At 39.0% G+C, this 19768-nt stretch overlaps 1 protein-coding gene across 4 annotated transcripts in view; it reads left to right on the plus strand.

Moving 5' to 3' along the window:
- LOC124551004 (mediator of RNA polymerase II transcription subunit 1-like) overlaps nt 1-19768 on the plus strand; it is a 597071-nt gene that overhangs the window by 560795 nt on the left and 16508 nt on the right. For 3 of the 4 annotated variants that reach the window (XM_047125846.1, XM_047125844.1, XM_047125847.1), the window contains 6 exons: nt 242-458; nt 1044-1279; nt 3443-3627; nt 6512-6706; nt 16440-16544; nt 19094-19321. In XM_047125846.1, the coding sequence (XP_046981802.1) occupies nt 242-458; nt 1044-1279; nt 3443-3627; nt 6512-6706; nt 16440-16544; nt 19094-19321 (1166 nt within the window). The remainder of the gene's footprint in view (nt 1-241; nt 459-1043; nt 1280-3442; nt 3628-6511; nt 6707-16439; nt 16545-19093; nt 19322-19768) is intronic. The other variant, XM_047125845.1, reaches the window with a different exon arrangement.

Raw genomic sequence — 19768 nt, forward strand, 5'->3', positions numbered from 1 at the left:
TTTCCTTTACCACATTTGATATGCGCGCAATTATTTCAGCTTTATTTTAAGTGTAAAGAATTGAAAATTCATCTTTCCCTCAGTAACAGCAGGTAAGCTGAGTCAAGTACGCCAAATGACTGGAATTTGGAAAAGTCAGTTACATGGTACAGTTTTTCATTGATGTGGCACACTTCGTAACACTGCTAATGGCCATTTTTCCATCACGAAATCTGTGACACACAACCACTGCACGGTGCAGGAGCCGAGCCAGAGTGGGTGGACGTGGTGGAGAACGAGCTCCGCCAGATCCTGGACCCCAAGCTGCACGGCCTCGGGGCGGGGTCAGCCGTCGGCGGGGGTGGCGGTGCCAACTCTACCCTCAGTGAGAGCATCTCGTCCCTCACGCCACCGCTGCCCCCACTGTCACCTGGGGGTAGTCCGACGCCAGTGCCCAGGAGCTACAAGCATGCAAACAGGTGACTGCTACTCATATTTTGAGGGACATTCTGAAAATCTTGAGCAGCCAGTTGTTATGAATATTAATTTTCATATTTTATACAAAAAGTGTACACCACCTTTCACAGCAACAGCAACATCTACATCTACTTTCATACTCTGAAAACCAGATTTTACTTAGCGTTTTACAAAATGTTATGGTTTGATCTCATTCCAACTGCAAATGCAGCGCCCGAAGAATGACTGCTGACATGCTTCTGTGTACACAGCAATTAGTCTAATCTTGCCTTTGCTGCTCCTGCAGGAGCAGTAGGTGGCATAGTGCATAAAACCATATGAGGATATTCAGTACATCCAGTAGGAATAATGAAACACACTGCCATGGCCTGCCAGTCTTTCACTACATTTCAGTAGGCACCTTAATCAAACTTTATAGATTCATATATAATTTTGAGACATTGGTTTCAAACCTCACACACAGCCAATATATCTCTCTGTTATAGAGCAGATGTTGCTTTTTATTCAGTTCGCTTTAGTGAATGTAGTTTCAGAGCCAACAGCTGAATTTGTGGTCCACAAGATCTACACGAGCCTCCTCATTGCAGCCTGCCGTATGGCAGCAAGCTCGGGGACTACGACGGCGGCAGCCGCAAAGGTCTGGCTCCTTCGCACCAGCAGAGTGCATCCGGCAAACCGAGGGGTGGACGCCTCCCGGGAGGTGGCAGCGGCGGAACTGGAAAGCCGGGAAGTGCCACTCTGGCATTCGACAAGCACCACAGGTCGGTCGCGGCCGGCGGAGCCGGCAGCCGCAGCAACAAGGACACCAAGAGCAAGCAGCTCAGTGAGTAGCACATCATTTACTCAGCAGCAGTAATTTATAAGTGATGGAGAATAGGGACTAAATAACTAAGTACACGTAACACTTTAACTACCACAAGTTTGACTGTAATATAGTTTTTATATTTGTGCACTACTTCTAATTAATAACGAAATCTGAGACAATTCATGAAAATGCAGCAGCACAATGAGACAATTTGTGTAAATGCAGTAGTGGAATGAAACAGAATTATAAAATTTTAGTTGTCTAGTCTGTCCATTACTCGTCAACTATGAGTTTCAGAATATATTTTCTGCAGCTGTCAATTTCCTGGATTTTGTAACAATTTAATAATCTTTTGTAATTTTTGAAAAACTTCACAAAATGAACACCTTATCTTGTGCACAGAGGTAAACTAACTTGGCAGATGCAGCCACCATACTTTGAACAAAGCTGTAACAATTAAGATACATAAATTCATTTTTCAAACCTTTACAGTAATGAACTTCCAATGAAAAATTGCAGTTTTAGGAATATTCAGATACAGCATAATGATTTACTAAATGCGGAGTTACGTTTGCCAAACACAATTTTAACAAAAGTTAGTTTTCTATGTGCAATTTTACATAATTCAGTCTGTTAACAATTAGCAACAAGTAACTTAACATTACTTTTCAGTTACATTATTATTTAATTATTAACATTTTTAAATGGGGTCTAATGCTATCTTTTTTTTCCGGAATAAAAATAATATCCTTTCAAGTTCCGACAGCATTATAATGTTCATACAATATTAAATAATGAATGATAGTATACTAATTATGACTTTGTATCGAATACTATATTAAGCATGTGTATCATGTTAGACACTAGATGTTCCGTTACAAAAAACTCTCTCTCTCTCTCTCTCTCTCTCTCTCTCTCTCTCTCTCTCTCTTCTCCCCTCCCCCCTCCCACAACGGTGGTGGTCAGTGCCTGTAGCGTCCACATACCACACACACAGTCACATACACCATTTTTCCCACAAATCGCTTGTACTCCTGTAATTAATCAGCTTTTATGAGGTTGGGGAAATGAGGGAAATGACGCACTGATGATGATGATATCACTCACCTGAAGTTCTTGTAAAATTATGCATCTATTTATAGCAGAATAATAAATATACAATGTGGGCTGCACTATTCAGTCTGTAGCACTTCATATTCCAATTTTATTTGTGGATGCATTGTGGAATAAATTATTAGTTTTCATTCTGGTATCCACAGCTCCAATATTTGGCCAGCATTGGCAGGATATATTGCGACAAGTGCCAACGTCCTGGATTAAATTTGAAACCTGTTTACAGTGTCTCGTAAAGTGAGGACCCGTGACACTGTTGATGACAATCCATGTCTCACACAGGGTTGTTAATGTTGGCAGTCTCCTCCACACTATTTGAGAGAGCAGGGTGTGTGCCAGCACTGGGTATCATCTTCTCGCTACTCTCTCACTGTCAGAAAGAATACAAACATACAACAGTTGTCTACTCTAAAGACATACTTAAAAAGCTGACATTTCTCAAAGGAGAGGTGCCAACGTGCATGAAGAAAGATCTTTCTAGATAGGAAACTGGACCTGCCACTTACGGTCTCCCAGTGTTTTTTGACTTTAGAGTACATAAAACACAATGTCCTTGCCAGTTGCTGAAATCTGTAATTTATATGCTGATTGTCAATGTCATACAATTACATGATATCAGAAACATCTTTGTCACATACTAGAAAATCTATGTATGTAAGGTGTTGCCAAATATGGCCCTGTGCCTGATACTTGTCTGGTGATAAAATAAAAAGGTTCACTTTATTGGACAATTTATGCACATACGCTTGCGCATGTGTGTGTGTGTGGGGGGGGGGGGGGGGGAGGGGTTGGAGGTGCGTGCATGCTAATTTTAATAAAGATTTCATCATACAACCCTCTTCTCCTCCCCCAGTCCTCTTATTTATGGGTATGAATGTGTGAGTATATAGTAATAATTTATGTCGGTATACTGTACAGAAGTGCCCTGCAGCAACTGATTCTGGTTATGATTATACAGCTGGATCCATTCCACATTCCTAAAGGTTCTCTTTCATCATGGGAGTTCCAGAACACAATGTATGAAAGAATTATAAAGCACATTATAAAATGTTTATTTACTATCAACAGGTGCGTCGGTGTTTGGCCTGGACACAACTGACCTTACCTCTACAACAACAGGAGGCCTGGACTCTGTGCTGGACGGACACACTGAGAACAATTCCAGTGACGATGACCTTAGCACCACAATAGATGCGACCGATGCCCAGGCCATTCGTCGGCAGCTGGAGGGTCTCGAGAGCATGTACTCAGAGGTATAACATCCCCAAAGTTTAATGGTCACAAACCTACAAAAAATGTGACTTGACTGTTAAGTAAACTGACTGGTAACATTCCCCTTCCTCCTCACATAGATATGAGAAAGTTGCATCACACAGTAAACTTGACAGCTCCCCCAACACAGGTCATAACAATAAGGGTTGCAGGCATTAGCAGCCATTGTACCATTAAATGGCATGCGGCACACACCAAGGCAAAGCCATTTCACAGTGTTCAGCCACCGATGAGGACAGGTGGCTATTAAAGAGGACACTGACAAAATAAATAAAAACTAGCATCAAACCCAGGTACTAATGAAGTTCAAGGCCCCTTGTGTGCTTGGGCAAATAAATGACTCACCAGCAACAGTGGCAGAAACATGTTTGGAATAGCTTTTCTGTGCACTTCCATGTAGAATGTTACTGGCATAACCTAATTGTTGTTATTATCAACAGGATAATCATTGTCATGCCAGTGCTACCCAAAGTTACAATTGCTGCTAGATTAAAGAATAAAAGAAATGTGATTGAACGAAGCACTCGTAAACTGAAGTACTGGCTATGGACTTCGTAAGGCATCCTGTCATAATGATACCACATATTTTGTATACATAAAAAGAAAGAAGGAGTCAAGTCAGAACTATAAGGTGGATGAATAAATACTAGACACCTGAATTATACAATGAGTCACTATGTGCCCTCTCAGACATAGATGTTGATGAAATGAGAATTATAGCAAATGAAAACCACCACCATATGTCAAAGTGGTACATTTTCAACAATTTTTGCACTTGAAAGCTTTCCTTGCTGTCATCGTACCACAGTATGACAATGATGGCATATAAGCTGTTATCACACAGTTATGTTAATAGGGGCATTGAGCACTGGGAGCAGTATACAAAATATAGTTTTCTTATCAGAAGTGTCTCAATGAAGATACAAATTTGTAAGTTTACTACCTATAAATATGATAAATACAAAATAAACAACATTCAAAACTTTTTTTTTTTACTGTCCTTTTGTTCAGTAAAGAGCACATCAGTGGATGATTATCTGAAACAGTTCTACTTCATACAAAAATATGCATTTGCTGACATGTCATTCTTGTGCATAATTCTGACCAGAAACATAACAAAGGCTTTCACCTAGTCTTAAAAATTACAATTCACTGTGTGTCAGGTGCTATTCCCACCTCTCAGCCCAGAAAAAACACACACCTTGCATACTGAACATCACAACCCCACTCAACTCTCTCTCAGCAACAAGAAGAAGAACCATCTTTGCCTCCTTTCATGCTTCTATATCATACTCTATGTTCAAATATATTTATACCAATTCTCCAAACATTATTTCAATGTTTTTATTGCATATAGTTTACACTAACACAGTTTTAGTCAATAACATAATGTAATGAACACTCATCTCCTTTTAACTCTTAGCAATTCATACAGCTTTTTAATGTGTTATTACATTTTTATATAAATCTTGAAATTCTTAAATGAAAATAACTTCAGAATTATTGAAAATTATACAAAATCGAAAACATTTCTGTAAGCAGAGAACTTTCTACATCAAATCACGGACTGTGCCACAGCAAAAAGTAATTACTGGGATCGATTGACAGTACAAAATTTTAAAAATCGTGTTCTGTAAACAAAAATTTATTGGCCGAACTAACTACATCATAGGAATCAGTGAGACACAAATTACTGTGTAATGAGAATTTGGGAAAAATGGCCTGTGAAGTAATTTTGATAGGCAGTTTAAATCTGAAAGTAAATTGCAAACAAAGGGGATGGGGGATAGTACTTACTTACTCTAGGAGTGACATCTGACAAGTAGAGATGCTCTACACTAATGTGCTTCAAATTATATTTGAACATAGCCCAAAGTCTGTACTTTGGTCTCATTTTGTGATTGAAGGTAGTGGCAGTTCCTTTCAGGATGCCACTAGACCTATCTGGCAAGACGTGAAGTCCTGAACAATTTGCTAGCACCCCTGAAGATAAAACTGTTAATAACAATATTTATTGATCCCTTGACCATTTTGTACAGTAATATGTGTAAGTGACTTAAAAGGAAGCACTCAGAATGTAGATAACTTAACTGGAAACAAATTTCCATCCATCCCTCCCTGTTTTCACTCATTCTGTTAATGTTGATCTTCACAAAGCTCACTTTAATTGCCGTTTGGGTACCATCCTGTCTCACACAGCTAAAATATAAAAGCAACATTCCTTATGTGAATGACATTGTAAAATATCATCAAATGTGTTCTTGAACAAAGTGGCAGACTTGTGTCAATGTGCATAAGTTATGCATTCATCAGTACTTTAAAACTTTTAGATATTAACATCTATTACAACTCTTTCTTAAACGTATCAAATGTTTTTATGTTCTTCATTTCTGCAGTAATGCACTGAATATTATTTTAGGTTTATACAGCATACTTTTTTGACATAGTTCCTTGCTATGTACTTGTCTAGTAAAATAATTCTTACTTCTGGGTTCATGACCATGGATTGGGCTGTTTTACACTGAAAATTCCCTATGTGATCTAAGATATACATAACAATTTCGGAAGAGTCATCATTTTAATTTATTTAAAAATGTTCCTGCATGATTCTCTATTGATACTGCCTTCAGTATTCTTATTGCTCATTTTAAAAATTTTGATAGCCTTTTTGCAAAACTTGCATTTCCTCAGAACAACACACCATACCCTAGCAGGCTATACAAATAGTACTGCCTCAATATTGCCACCACTGTAAGCACTTTTGAGACATCGAACAAGCCGGTTATTAAGGAAGCACGACAGTGATAGGAATTCAGAAACTGAAAAGTGACAGCAGCGATACGAGAGACTTGTTCCCGCTCCCAGGTGCTGAAGCTGCTCGGCGTGAAGAAGGGCGGCAGCCGGTACCCGCCCTCTGACCCGCCGCGGCTCTCTCAGCGGCGCAGGGTCTACGGCAGCCTCTCGTCACTGCCCAGCTCTGCGAGTTCCAGGCCCCCCGCCACGCGGCCCCACGAACGTCGCAGGCATGACGACCACCGCAAGAAAGTCAGGGATCTCAAGGTACGTCACAGAAATACTTCAAGGCAATATCAAACTCTTAAAGTACAAATGATGAACTAGGTAATTAGGACCACCTGACTAACACAGATAAGTAGGGACTTCAGGAAGTATATGACACATGTTGACTCACACTAAGGCTGTTACGCAACAAGGGTGGTATGTTGTCAGAAGAGAGTACGTGTTTCAGGTTTTCTGTAGACACTAGTCCTGCTGCAGTAAGGGTAAAAGATGAATCGTAGTGAGGGAGTGAAATGGTGTGACAACTGGAAATGTATTCCAGAGTTGGAGAATACGATTCTTGTGGGCAAAACGTCTAAATTGCACCTTGATTCACCTTGAAATTCTGATAGTATATGGACCAAATGCAGCTTCAAGTCCGGCCATAGTGAAATAGTGACAACAATTTGACTTAAGTCACACACAGTTGTGGGTGATGATGATCTGCAGTATAGCTTGGATCTTTTACTGTGCAGTTTCCATCTTCTCAGCAAGTTGGAAGAACATCTGGGAGCAAAGAGGTTTTCCAATGGTGAGGATATTCCTGCAGAAGTTCTCAAATGGCTTTATGACCGAAGAGCAGATTGAGGAATCGAATGACTGGTAGAATGCTCAGACCGTTGTTTACAGACAATATGGGACTATGTTGAAAAATAGTGTCATGTATTTGTGTCATTTTGAAGCATAGTGCAGCATTCAGTATAAGTTACTTGGCCTGCCATTATAACATGTAATCTATTTTTTGAAATCCCCTTGTAACTATCCTATCTTATTTGAAAATAATCATGTAGCCACCTATCATTTCTCTTTACCGTTTATCTAATTTAGAGGATCAGTTGCAGTCAATAATATAATTTTGTGCAAGTATAGAAGTTTATCACTAATTCATGTAGTAAATGAAATATGGATGTTCAGTTTAAGATTGAAGATGGCAAGAAAGAAATGTGCTTGGAGATGATGAGGAATTTTGATTGCATTCACAATAAGACATGCAGAGTGGTTTTAAAGAAACAAACAGGTTTACAGAAAGTATTATTTCTACAAACTGTGTGAGTGGTGATAACACTCTAGAATGGCACGAAGAAGATAACCTGAGGATGCAGAACAGGAGTGGATATTTGTGGAACAATGGAAAAATCAAAAATTGGGAAAGCTTCCTTGTAGCTTTGGTGTGGATAGAATAGGCATTTGACATGAAAATGGTACAAAGGAAAAAACCACTTGGGTTGATGAGAGGCAAAATATTCTTTAAAAAAGACTAAGGAAATTACTGCAACACAGTGCCTAAGATGTCCCACAAATATGAATACTGACAAGAGTGGAGCTAAGAAATGGAAGAAGCTAATCAGTACAAGAAAAAGAGTTTGAACATAGACACTCAGATAATGACCCTGCATTGTTCACAGATGCACTGCTTCAGCACTGTGGAATAACTAAGTAGAACTGCTGGTAATTGAAAATCACACTTATTCTCTGTACCTTGACTACTAATTTCATTTCTGTGTAAAGGACAGTTTAGGTAACATTGGAGACCTACTAAGTACCATCAATTCATACTGCTGACTAGAAACATTTAAACTCGAATAATGAAACACTGTTTTCACTAGAGAAAGTAATAATTGCATGTTGCACAATGACCGCGCACAAGTCTTTCAATTGGATGCCACTTCAGTTACTTGTGTGTCCCAATCTTCCCCAATTATCCAGAGAAGGAAAGGAGACCTATAGTTTAACATGGAATCTGAACCACATGTCATTTCTGACAACATCTCACATCATGGAGAAGGTGAAGGCTAGACTAAAAGCAGGCTGAAAATTTCCGCAGTCTGACCAGGATGCATTCCCGTGACCTCTCAGTTTCCAAGCAAATGCTTCACCAATAGGCCCCCAGGGCCGATAACCAGAGAAAGTGGAATTGTTTCTTCGAGAATTAGATATAAAATGGTACTACTTTTTAGTGTTCCTGAAGGATGTAGATGTCTCCTCGGCCATTGTTAAAGAACAAAAGATCATCATGTCATATGATACAAAGAGAGAACAGAGACTGCACACAGCACCTACACTACTATTGTACAGTCTGACTGTACAATTTTGTAAACGATGCAATTTTCAAAAGTACAGGTAAATTTGTATGTTTGGTTAACCATCTACCATAGCTGAGGTTGTTAATGGGTGGTAGCCGGTTCGAATCCTGGAAGCAATTTTCACCATTAGTATTTGTCTGCCAAGGGAAAAGGAGGTAGCATGTCAAATTCCTGACCACCAGAATCTCAGACAATATCATGAAACGAATTCCAAATCTCACAATTGTTTCACAGAGTAAGGACACGTAATAGTGTGGATAGTGATCCATCCATCGGATGGGGACTTTGGAACTGGGGGCCCACTCAAGCTATTTGAGATGATAGTTCCAAGTTTCAGCCTCTCCCTCCTCTCAGCAGCTTGACGCTAAACTCTACATGCACTGTACAGGTACACCTAAGACACAACTCTTGTACACTTCATAAAGGATAGAAGTTTTTCAAACTACATGGTTCAACAACCAATAAGGGGTTGTAAGTTGTTAGTCACTTGCGAAACAAGATTAATGTGTTTGGCTTGAATTAAATGTGTATAAAACTAATATAGAGGTTTTTGGGAATGAAAAATAAAGAAAATATCCAAGGTAAGAAAAACACAATACACATAAAATTATTCTAGCATTTGTGGATGATTGGCTGAAACCTAACATCCTAAAACAGTTACAGTTCATGCAAGAATATTAATTTGTTGCCACGGAATCTTGTTTCTGGTTGGAAACCTCACCAGGCCTTTCCACATTACATTTTACTAGATGGCAAAAGCTTTTCAGTCCATGTGCACACCTATTACATACCACATATCACTAGATACTTTGATCAGTACTGTCTAGCAACTCGCTCCTACCTTTTCACACATTTGTGTCTAATAGTATGTCAAAAATTATTTAAATAGACTTGTTTCATAAAGAAATTTGTGTGCATTTTTAAGTATTAATTAACCAGGACCTACTCTTTTGAAGTGGAATTTAGGCAATATTCATTATTAAGTACATAAGTAAACACTGAAATATTTGAAAAATAACTAATTAAACCATAGGAAAAAAAGCAAAACACAAATCACTGCCTGAATACCAGCAGCAATAATTTGAAAAAATGTGTGAAGTAATTTTGATAGTTACTAAGTAACTTTTGCCCATGAATAAAAAAAAGCCCATTTACGTACTCTAGAACCGAGATCAGAGCAAGTTTGTAAGCTCAACTTCGCTACATTGCAAATACTGTAGAGTAGGGCAGTACTCACAATTCTACTATTGGAAAAGCCATGGATTCCAACTGATTGCAAATTATTTTATTAATATGTTTGGGAATTCAAGAAATGTAAACTTCATTTAAAGCAGAAAGACGAGAAAGTATGATAATTCAGTAGACAGCCATGCCAAAGGTGCATCTACAATGGAACGGTATGCAGAGAGAGGCTAGGCTATCCCTTGATTCCTGAAGAGGGGCAGCAGTCATTTCAGTTGTTGCTCATGTAACAGAGCAGATAATAAACCAACTTGCTTTGCAGGTACTGCAAAAAACTGCAAGCAAGGGGAAATTACCCATTATTTTTTCCTGAAGGCATGCAGTGCTACTATATGGCTCAATGGGTACAATGTTCTGGAGATAAAATATTCTCCCTTTTGAATCTCTAGGCAGGGACTATTCAAGAGGATGTAATCATCAGTATAAACAAAACTGTTATTCTGTCAGTCAGAGCATCGAATATTAGATCCCTTAATTGAGTAAGTAGGTTAGAGAATTTACAAAGGGAAATGGATCATGTTAGATATTGTCTGAATTAATTAAGTCCAGTGGCAGAAAGAACAAGACTTCTGGTCTGGTCAGTGCAGGGTTACCAACACAAAATCAGATACAGATAATGTGTAGACCTAATAATGAATAAGGAAACAGGAATGTGGGTAAGCTGCTATGAACAGTATAATGAACACATTATTCTAGCCAAGACAGAGATGAAGCCAACACCTTCAACAATAGTACAAATTTACATGCCATTTACCCACCTAGATGATGAAGTGACTGAAAGAATGTATGATGAGAAAAAGGAAGAGAAGGAAAAATAGTACGAGACTATGGACTGGGGAAAACGAATGAAAGAAGAAGTCACCTGGTAGCATTTTGCAAAAAGCACAATTTAATCATTGCTAACACCTGGTTTAAGAATCATTCAAAAGATTGTACAGGGTGTTTCAGAATGGAGTTGTAAAAATTTGGGGACAGGTTCCTTACACCTAAGCAAGGAAAAAAATTCCAGTAAACGTGGGCTCTAAAATGCAAACCTTACGAGCCATGAGCATTTGTTCATCTTTGTTACAGTGAAAAACATCTCTTTTACTGAACATCTACTCTTAGCTCTGAAGGTATGCATCTTAAAGCCCATGTTTACCGTACTTTTATTTCTTGTTTTGGTCCATACTACATCTTTCCAATGTATGGAAAGCAAAGAGCTTCCAGCAGAAGAGATGCGGTTCACCAGGTTGATTGTATGATGGGAAGACAAACATTTTGAAATCTGATTCTATACTGTAAGAAATTTCCAGAGGCAAATGTGAACTCTTGAGAATAATTTATTGGTTATGAACTGCAGATTAAAACAAACAAAAATGCAAAATGGTAGGAAATCAAGGAAATGAGCATGGATAAATTCACAGATCCAGAGACTGTTGAGAATTTCGGAGGTAGGCCTAGGCAATGGTAGACTGAATCAAGGGAAAGGAATACAAAAGAAGGTAAATGAGCGGCTTTGTGAGATGGAATAGGAAAGGCAGCAGAGAATTACACAATAAAAACTAATGGCCTTGTAGAAATTCCTGAATAATGTAGGAAATATTGAATTTAAGTGATGAAATGACAGAAAGTAAAAATGCAACAAAGGGATAGAGAAACAATTAAAATCGCTCAAAAGAGGAAAGACCACTGGACCTGATGGGATACCAGTGCGATTTTACACAGAGTATGCGAAGGAACTTGCCCCCCTTCTTGCAGCGGTCTCTAGAAGAGTGTAGCATTCCAAAGGATTGGAAAAGGGCACAGGTCATCCCCATTTTCAAGAAGGGACGTCGAACAGATGTGCAGAACTATACACCTATATCTCCAACATTGATCAGTTGTAGAATTTTGGAACACGTATTATGTTAGAGTATAATGACTTTTCTGGAGACTAGAAATCTACTCTGTAGGAATCAGCATGGGTTTCGAAAAAGACAATCGTGTGAAACCCAGCTCGTGCTATTCGTCCACGAGACTCAGAGGGCCATAGACACGGGTTTCTGGGTAGATGTCGTGTTTCTTGACTTCCGCAAGGCATTTGATACAGTTCCCCACTGTCGTTTAATGAACAACGTAAGAGCAGACCAATTGTGTGATTGGATTGAAGAGTTCCTAGATAACAGAACTCAACATGTCATTCTCAATGGAGAGAAGCCTTCCGAAGTAAGAGTGATTTCAATTGTGCCGCAGGGGAGTGTTGTAGGACCATTGCTGTTCACAATATACATAAATGACCTTGTGGATGACATTGGAGATTCACTGAGGCTTTTTGTGGATGATGCTGTGGTATATCGAGAGGTTGTAACAATGGAAAATTGAACTGAAATGCAGGAGGATCTGCAGCGAATTGACGCAGGGTGCAGGGAATGGCAATTGAATCTCAATGTAGACAAGTGTAATGTGCTGCGAATACATAGAAAGAAAGATCCCTTATCATTTAGCTACAATATAGCAGGTCAGCAACTGGAAGCAGTTAATTCCATAAATTATCTGGGATTACACATTAGGAGTGATTTGAAATGGAATGATCATATAAAGTTGATCGTCGGTAAAGCAGATGCCAGACTGAGATTCATTGTAAGAATCCTAAAGAAATGCAATCCGAAAACAAAGGAAGTAGGTTACAGTATGCTTGTTCGCCTACTGCTTGAATACTGCTCAGCAGTGTGGGATCCGTACCAGATAGGGTTGATAGAAGAGATAGAGAAGATCCAAAGGAGAACAGTGCGCTTCATTACAGGACCATTTAGTAATTGCAAAAGCGTTACGGAGATGATAGATAAACTCCAGTGGAAGACTCTGCAGGAGAGATGCTCAGTAGCTCGGTATGGGCTTTTGTTGAAGTTTCGAGAACATACCTTCACCGAGGAGTCAAGCAGTATATAGCTCCCTCCTGCGTATATCTCGTGAAGAGACCATGAGGATAAGATCAGAGAGATTAGAGCCCACACAGAGGCATACCGACAATCCTTCTTTCCACGAATAATACGAGACTGGAATAGAAGGGAGAACCGATAGTGATACTCAAGGTACCCTCCACCACACACCGTCAGGTGGCTTGCGGAGTATGGATGTAAATGTAGATGTAGATGTAGATAATGCAGCCAAGACAAATAAAAAGTCTAAAAACTGAGACTGACAGATATTGCAAAATGGCTACACAGAAATAGCTGGAGTGCAAATGCCAGGCTGTAAAAGCATGCATAACAAGGGTAGCGATGCTGCCTTTAGGAAACTTACAGAATTTTGGAGAAATGAGAAGCAGCTGTATGAATATCAAGAGCTCAGATGGCAAGCTAGTACTATTAAAAGAAGGGAAAGCAGAAATGTGCAAGGAAAATCTAATGGTTCTACATAAGGTAAACAAGTGTGAGGGCAATATTAGAGAGAGGAAAGAGGTAGTAGATGAAGATGAAATGGGAGACACGAGACTGTGAGAAGGCTGTGACAGAGCAGTGGAAGACCTATGTAGAAATACTGCCTCTGGAACAGACAACATATCCTTACAGTTATTGAGATCCTTGGGAGAGCCAACCATGACAGAATTATTTCACCTGGTGTGCATGATACACAAGGCAGGCAAAATACCCTTGGATTTAAGGAAATGTAATAATTCCAACCCCACAGATGGCAGATGCTGACAGGAGTGAATATTACCACGCTATCAATTTAATAACTCATAGTCACAAAATACTGACCTTGGGAGTGTTGGTTTCAGAAAATATGCAGGAATATGTGGAGCAATATTGACACTATGATTTATCTGGGAAGATATGTTGAAGAAAATGTCAAACCTACATGTATAACATTTGTAGATTTAGTCAAAGCTTTTGACAATGTTGACTGGACATCACTCTTTGAAATTTTGAAGGTGGCAGGGATAAAGTGCAGGGAACAAAAAGGTCATTTACAGCTTGCACAGAAACCAGACTACAGTTATAAGAATCAAAGGACATACCGTATTTACTCAAATCTAAGCCGGACTTTTTTCTGTTTTTTTTGTAATCCAAAAAACCGCCTGCGGCTTAGAATCGAGTGCAAAGTAAGCGGAAGTTCTGAAAAATGTTGGTAGGTGCCGCCACAACTAACTTCTGCCGTCGAATATATGTAGCGCTACACAGGCATGCTTTGCAGGCACAAAGATAAATACTGGCGCCAAAACCTCTACGTCAGTAAATAAATTTAAAAAAAGAGTGGAAGACTAGCTTTCTACTCCGCCCCGAGTTTCGATCACTGCATTTTCATACATTATCCAACGAAGTAAATATGAATTCCGTATTGTTCATCTTCGAATGTAGCAGCATTTCAATGTACTACAAAAATCCGACTGGCAAGACTGTTTAGGATGTTTGTCAATATGGCCAACTCTATGTTCTGAATTTTTTCCTACCTGTGAGAAGAGATGGTTGCTAATAGGAACTTTTATGAACTGTGAATCACATGCAGTATTCTCTTCACCATAAGAATAATACGAATATAAACATTTTGCCATGTATTGTTTCATGTTTGCTGGTATCTAATTTAAATTCTGTCTGCCTAATACATTACAAAACTAGAGTGAGACAACAGCAAATGCGGAAGAATATACATATCATGTCATGTTTATATTCGTATTATTCTTATGCCTAATAGTGATACAGTCAGAAATGAGGCATGGCAATTGACTACATTTTTAAATCTAAGATGACTCTAATTTCTGTGCAGAATGTTATGTACTAAAGAGGCATCTGCAAAGATTTTCAAACGGAGAAAAATTTTCGCTAAACTCTCGTTCAGAACTTCTATCATACGCAGTATATTATTTGGTTCTTGTTGATCATTATCAAAGAAAGCAGCAGTGTAAGTAACAACAAATAGCAGTCCCTTGCCATTGTTTCACCAATGAAACTATTCCTCTCTCTCTCTCTCTCTCTCTCTCTCTCTCTCTCTCTCTCTCTCTCTCTCTCTTTTTGTAAGCGGTGGTAGCGTGCACAAAAGCAAGCCATTCCGCGAGCGGCGACAGGCCGTAAACACTCATTATCAGAATGCGGCAAACAGTGCATGACACAGTACAGTAATGCATTTTCAGCTTAGAGTGACGTAAACACCTATAACAAAGAGAACGGCGCTTATCAGATCAAAGAAATATAAACAATCAATTCAAACCAGACGAAGCATGTGAAAAAGGAAGGGTACCCATATAAATACGGACGGAGCGCCTGACGCATAGCAATGGCTACCTGGTAAAGCTTAACTTCTAAGCTTACGACTCGAAGCAGAGTACTGTAGCTGTATCGTCATCCATTCGACCGAAATTGTGTCTCATATTACAATGGACCAACTTTGTTTCGATTTGGAGGTGCGGCCTAAAACTTTTCTCTCCCCTTGACTTTCGAGTCTCAAATTTCAGGTGCGGCTTAGATTCGGGAAAATGTTTTTTCCTTGATTTCAAGTCTCATTTTTTAGGTGCGGCTTAGATTCGAGTGCGGCTTAGATTCGAGAAAATACGGTAAAAGGGAAACAGTGGTTAGGAAGGGAGTGAAAAAGGGCAGTGGCCTATCCCCAATATTATTCAACCTGTACATTGAGCAAGCTGTAAAGGAAACCAAGGAAAATTTTGGAAATGGAAATACAGTTCAGGAAGCAGAGCAGCTGAAGGGAATGGGTGGTGAATTAAAAATAAATTAAAAAATGATGATCAATAAAAGTAATACAGTGCAGTAAAATTAAACCAGGAGGTGCTGAGGGAACTAAGATTAGAAAATGAGACCCTAATAGTAGTGGATGAGTTTTGCTGTCTAGGCATAAAAATAACTGACGATGGCCAAAGAGGGGCAGATATGTAATGCAGACTGGCAATAGCAAGAAAAGCCTCTCTGAAAAAGAGGGATCTGTTAAAATTTAATATCAGCGTAAGTGTTAGGAAGTATTTTGTGAATGTATTTCTTTGGGGTGTAATCTTGAAAGGAAGTGAAGTGTGGACAATAATCAGTTCAGACATAAAAGAATAAATGATTTTGAAATTTGATGTCACAGAAGAATGCTGAAGATTTGCTGGGTAGAACAAACAACAGACGAGCAGACACTGAATCAAATTGGGGAAAAAAGAAATTTATGGCAGAGCTTGAGTAAAAAAAAGTGACAGGATGATAGGAAACATTCTGAAGCAGCAAGGAATTGAATACACTAAGCAGCTTCAAATGGATGTAGGTTCTGCTAGTTAGGCAGAGTTGACAGGGCTTGCACTGGGTAGATTAGCACGGAGAGTTGCATCAAACCATTCTTCAGACAGAAGGCAACAACAGCATTCATCACATTTGCCTGTTTCAGAATATAGCACAAATGATGTTTTACTTGAGATTTTTATGAGTCTTCCAGATTTACCATTCCTGGTTTTTGTTTTGCAGGGGATCAACAAGAGGTTCCAGCGCCTGGAGTCTCACGTGGTCACTCTGGCACGCAGTGTCGCACATCTGTCCTCAGAAATGAGAACCCAGCACCTCATGATACAGGTAAGCAATCAGAACTGTCAGAAATGACAGGAAAACAGGTTAAGTAAAGGTAATCTGTTTTTCTGTTAGTGTTTAGCTCGTGTAGTATGAGCTCTGCTTTTTAGGATTTGAAAATTTTTATTTATTATTGAATGTTTTGGCTAGGTGCCTTTCCTGAAGCTACAGCTGTCAAGGTAACCTAGGGGCAGAAAGTTGTGTGTGTCATCTGTTTGTGAATTATATAAGCCTTGTGCTGTTATCATATTTTAACTGTTCGCATATCATATTCTCCGAGGCAGAATTTGATGACCCGCCCGAAATTTTATGAATTAGTATTTGCGCTGCAAAAATATGAAGAGACCCACCCACTGTTTGCCTGAATGAGTGTGGGAAACCATCAAAAAACCACACTCAAGCTGGCCAATGTACTAGCCCACAGTTGTTAATATGCCCAACAGATTCGATCAGGGTCTGGTGTACCTCCATTTCTCGTATGTTAGCATACTACACATCATGCTATATGAGCAGGTTATTAAGTTAAGGAATAATGGTGTATTTTCAAGTGTCCAGCTGAGATGTTTCCATTTTTTTACCCAAAATTTCAACGACCAACCCAGTCATCTTATTTACATGCTGTGAGCTTTTGTTGTTATGCATGCTCTCTGCCTCAATTCAAACCAGACTGTGAACTATTATTGGTGTCCCACAGCTATTTATAGCCAAGTTCAATCCCTATACCCCTTGATACTCATTTAGCATTGTTTAGGGTTAAAGGTAACTGACTTCTGATCAATTTGTAATTGACCCAGTATCAGATATGCATATCAACATCCAGGTCATCAGCTTCCAGACTCTGCAATTCAATTGCTGAGAAGAGAAAATGACTTGACCCTTACTTGCCAGTGGTCAAACACTGAAACCACACATGTGAAAGATGACTCATAATAATGACTTGTGGTGTATGAGACATAATTTCAACAACACATGAACACCTAACATTAAAAAAAAAAATTAAAAAACCATAAATTCCCTGAACTATTTGATGGATTCTAGAGACCAGTAATTACAAATAAAAGCTACTGGTAAGCTAGGTAGTTGAACTAAAAAAAAGGTGATTTGCCCAGTAACCACTTGTAAACAAAGGGTTTAAGAATACTCTAGTTGGAGGCTATAATGCACTTTTTATGTAAAATTGCTACAAAGGCAATTTCCTAACTTATGTAATTACAGACAGAGGTTGTAAAACTTATCTTAATAGTTTTAGTCATCATCATACCAGTTGCATGTGTGTCAGGTGTCAGTTTAGATTTCGTACCCCGCATCAAAAGTAAAGTGTATATGAAATTGACAAAGCTTGAAACATAGCCAGATGGAACACCTAACCTAAAATAAACACTACGGGTTTCTTTTTCTCTTTCCTGTTTCCTATCCATATTTAATCTATACACAAAATTCCCAAATTTTTATCTAAGCTTTATTTTTCTTAAGGTTATTATTCAGCATGTTATTTACATGATGCTAATGATGACAGTACAATTAGTTTGTGCAGAAATATTTTGTTTAATGAAGTATTCAAAATTTATGATAAGGTCGTATGGGACCAAGCTGCTGAGGTCATTGGTCCATAAGCCTACACACTACTTAATCTAACTTAAACTAACTTACACTATGGACAATACGCACACCCTTGCCCGGGGGAGGACTTGAACCTCCAACGGGGCGAGTCGCACAGACTGTGACGAGGTGCCTCAGACCGCGCGGCACACTAATAATTGTTTATTTTACGATTGATATACTTTATTCGAATGCCCCACTTTTTTCTGATAAATAAATGTCTGATCTTTTCTTAAGCTTCTACAATTATCAAAATCTATTAACTGTTGCTGTCATAAGAAATCTAGAAATTTGAATATGAAAATGTAATCCCTTCAAAAACCTAAAGTTATATCCTTCTGTTTTGAAAAATGTACCATGTTAATTAGTTATATGCATCATACAGAAAATTTGAGTTTTCAGAAAATTCTTGGTGGGTTTTGCGAAATCCCAAGGATAAAAATGAGGTCTGTAATCCCATTACATAAAATATAACCTAGAATTAATGTAATTTGAAAAATATATGACTTAGCCTCTACTGTGTATAAGTGTTCCCTGTTTCTCTTGTTTCTCAGGTTGATGCTGAAAATGAAATAACTTTGTATTTAAGTCCTTGAGTGAAGTTGTATGATAGCATTATATACTGTCACTTACATAAAATTTCGAAATGAATATTTATTAAGTATGGAGCTGCCAGTTGTTTGTTTAATTTAGACTCCTCAATGTCTGTGTGGTTTACTGGTTCATCGTGTTACAAGCATGAAGAGTATTTTATACGTGTTGATCATCACAGTTTGGACAGTGATAAAAAAAGAACTACATTAACTTGGTAACTTGCTTGACTTGTGTTATGTACAGTTATTTAAAGATATATTGGAATAACTAGGAATCATCTGTTGGCACTGAAAGAAGAAGAAGACTGCTGAGGAATCCATCTGAAAGGTCAGTAAGTTACATAGGTGCGCTTCTGCTTGCAGGAGATGGAGAACATTCGGGGCGAGATCGCAGCGCTGCGCACTCAGACGGCGCTGCACCACCACCGGTCGCAGTCCGTGCCGCGTGCCCTCAACGTCGCGGGTGGTGCCGGTCCACAAGGGGACAGTGCAGGCGGCCTGTCGAACCCGTCACGCGTCCGCAAGCTGACCAAGTTCTTCGGGGACGAGCCACCCCTGCTCAGGTTGTTCCTCCGGAGGCTCGGCTACGAGGTAGGGCTGGGGGGTTACAAGCTCAGCTGGCTCTAAGCCAGGCTGCTGGCTTACGGCTTAGCAGGTGCCGACAGGCGTCTCCCATTGCATTATATTTGTTAGTTAACATCCTGCAGATTAAGCTTATCTGTTATGGATATTACAGAACCATATGACAGTCGGTTAGTTGGCTGTAAATACAGATAAATGTGACCAATCACTTATGACACATTTATTTTCATGAACTACTTTTTGAGCATTTTTGGGCTCATTTTCGGGTGAGGCATAGAGAAGTTCCATACTTACTTTTTTATCATGGTGCTATGTACCGACTCTTAACAAGAAGGTAGGAAACACTTCAATGTATTTATCTGATGTGTTCTTGTATGACAAGTTGTACCAGAAAACAAATTTCTTTACTTAAAGCAGCAATATGGTGATATTGTTATCTTGGAAGCTTCCATTTTC

Source organism: Schistocerca americana, chromosome 9, assembly GCF_021461395.2.
Source record: "Schistocerca americana isolate TAMUIC-IGC-003095 chromosome 9, iqSchAmer2.1, whole genome shotgun sequence".
Taxonomy (NCBI): Eukaryota; Metazoa; Arthropoda; class Insecta; order Orthoptera; family Acrididae; genus Schistocerca; species Schistocerca americana.